At 66.3% G+C, this 1,192-nt stretch overlaps 1 protein-coding gene across 1 annotated transcript in view; it reads left to right on the top strand.

Moving 5' to 3' along the window:
* The first annotated feature begins 214 nt into the window (after nt 1-214).
* The window catches only part of CUNH6orf222 (chromosome unknown C6orf222 homolog), a 13,405-nt gene continuing 12,427 nt past the window's right edge, over nt 215-1,192 (top strand). Inside the window, exon 1 of the mRNA XM_023764783.1 lies at nt 215-788. Coding sequence (XP_023620551.1) covers nt 215-788 — 574 coding nt within the window. The remainder of the gene's footprint in view (nt 789-1,192) is intronic.

The raw sequence follows: 1,192 nt of genomic DNA, 5'->3' as shown, positions 1-1,192 counted from the left end.
GGGGGGGGGCGGGCACGGTGAGATCTGAGGCACGACGCCTGAGCTCAGCTCCTCCTCTGGAAAGTGGACCAGGACACCGCCTTCTCCCAGGGTTGTTGAGGAATGAAAGTGGGACGACAGCTTTGAGAGCTGAGGCCGCTGGCGTTAGCGGGTGGGGGTGGCCCTGGGCGGCAGGCGGCCTCTCCTAGGAGCTGTTGGTCTTGGTTGCAGCACCATGGAGGTGCCGCGGGGCCCGAAGAAGCCTCTCTCACAGAGAAGAGCCCGGTCCTGGGACAGGTCGCAGAAGCCCAGGAAGGACCTGGAGTCCCGGGAAGGCCAGTACCTCTCCCTGCCCGCCACGCCCCCCAGACCAGCGCCTGCGGGGAGGGCCCACGATGGCAGCCGGCACCTCAGCGGCCCAGGGTCTCAGGAGGCTCTCAGCCTGGAGGCGGCCAGGGAGCTGCTGACCAGCGAGCAGAGGCCTCCGCGGGACAAGAAGGACAAGGCCCAGAGTCGCAGCCAGCAGGGGTTGCTGAAGACGGTGCTGAACTTCTTCCTGAGGACAAGCCCCGAGGAGGCCAAGGACAAGGCCGCCAGGAGGGCCAGGGCGAAGGAGGGCCTGCCCCCGCCCGCAGAAACCTCGGAGCCCAGGAAGAAAGCCCACGACAAGAAGGCCGGCCGCAAGAAGCATGGCCACAGGAAGCACGGGGACGGGGACGCCAGGGGGGCCCCAGGCCAGGAAGCCGGAGGCCGGGACACAGCTGCTGCCTGGCGCTCCCAGGAGGCCGACCCGGGCCCAGGACCCAGAGGTGAGCAGACCTGCTGTTTCTATGGTAACCCCATTGCCCACCCCAGGGCTAGGGTGCTCTAAGTGGCTCCTCCAACCTCTTAGCAGAGGGGACAGACGGAAGGTGGGACAGCTGCCAGGAACCCCAGCCCTGGGAGCTCCGTCAGACCCGCTCCACCGCCAACCAGCTGTGAGGTTGAGCCTTAATCTTTTCCATCGATAAAGTGGAGATGATGACAGTTGCTCTGTCATGGGGTGGCCGCGGCCCAGCGCTGGCCCGGGAAAGTGCTCCATAATGGTCGCTGTTCCTGTGAAGTGCTCTTGTTCGAGGAACATGGGCCAGGGAGGAAACGGGAGGCCGGGAGGGAGGCGAGGGTGGACGCCCGCCCTCCACACTAGTCCTCAGCTGAGCACTGGGGGGTGTCA

Source organism: Myotis lucifugus, unplaced genomic scaffold, assembly GCF_000147115.1.
Source record: "Myotis lucifugus unplaced genomic scaffold, Myoluc2.0 scaffold_347, whole genome shotgun sequence".
NCBI lineage: Eukaryota > Metazoa > Chordata > Mammalia > Chiroptera > Vespertilionidae > Myotis > Myotis lucifugus.
This window is presented reverse-complemented; position numbering and strand designations above follow the sequence as displayed.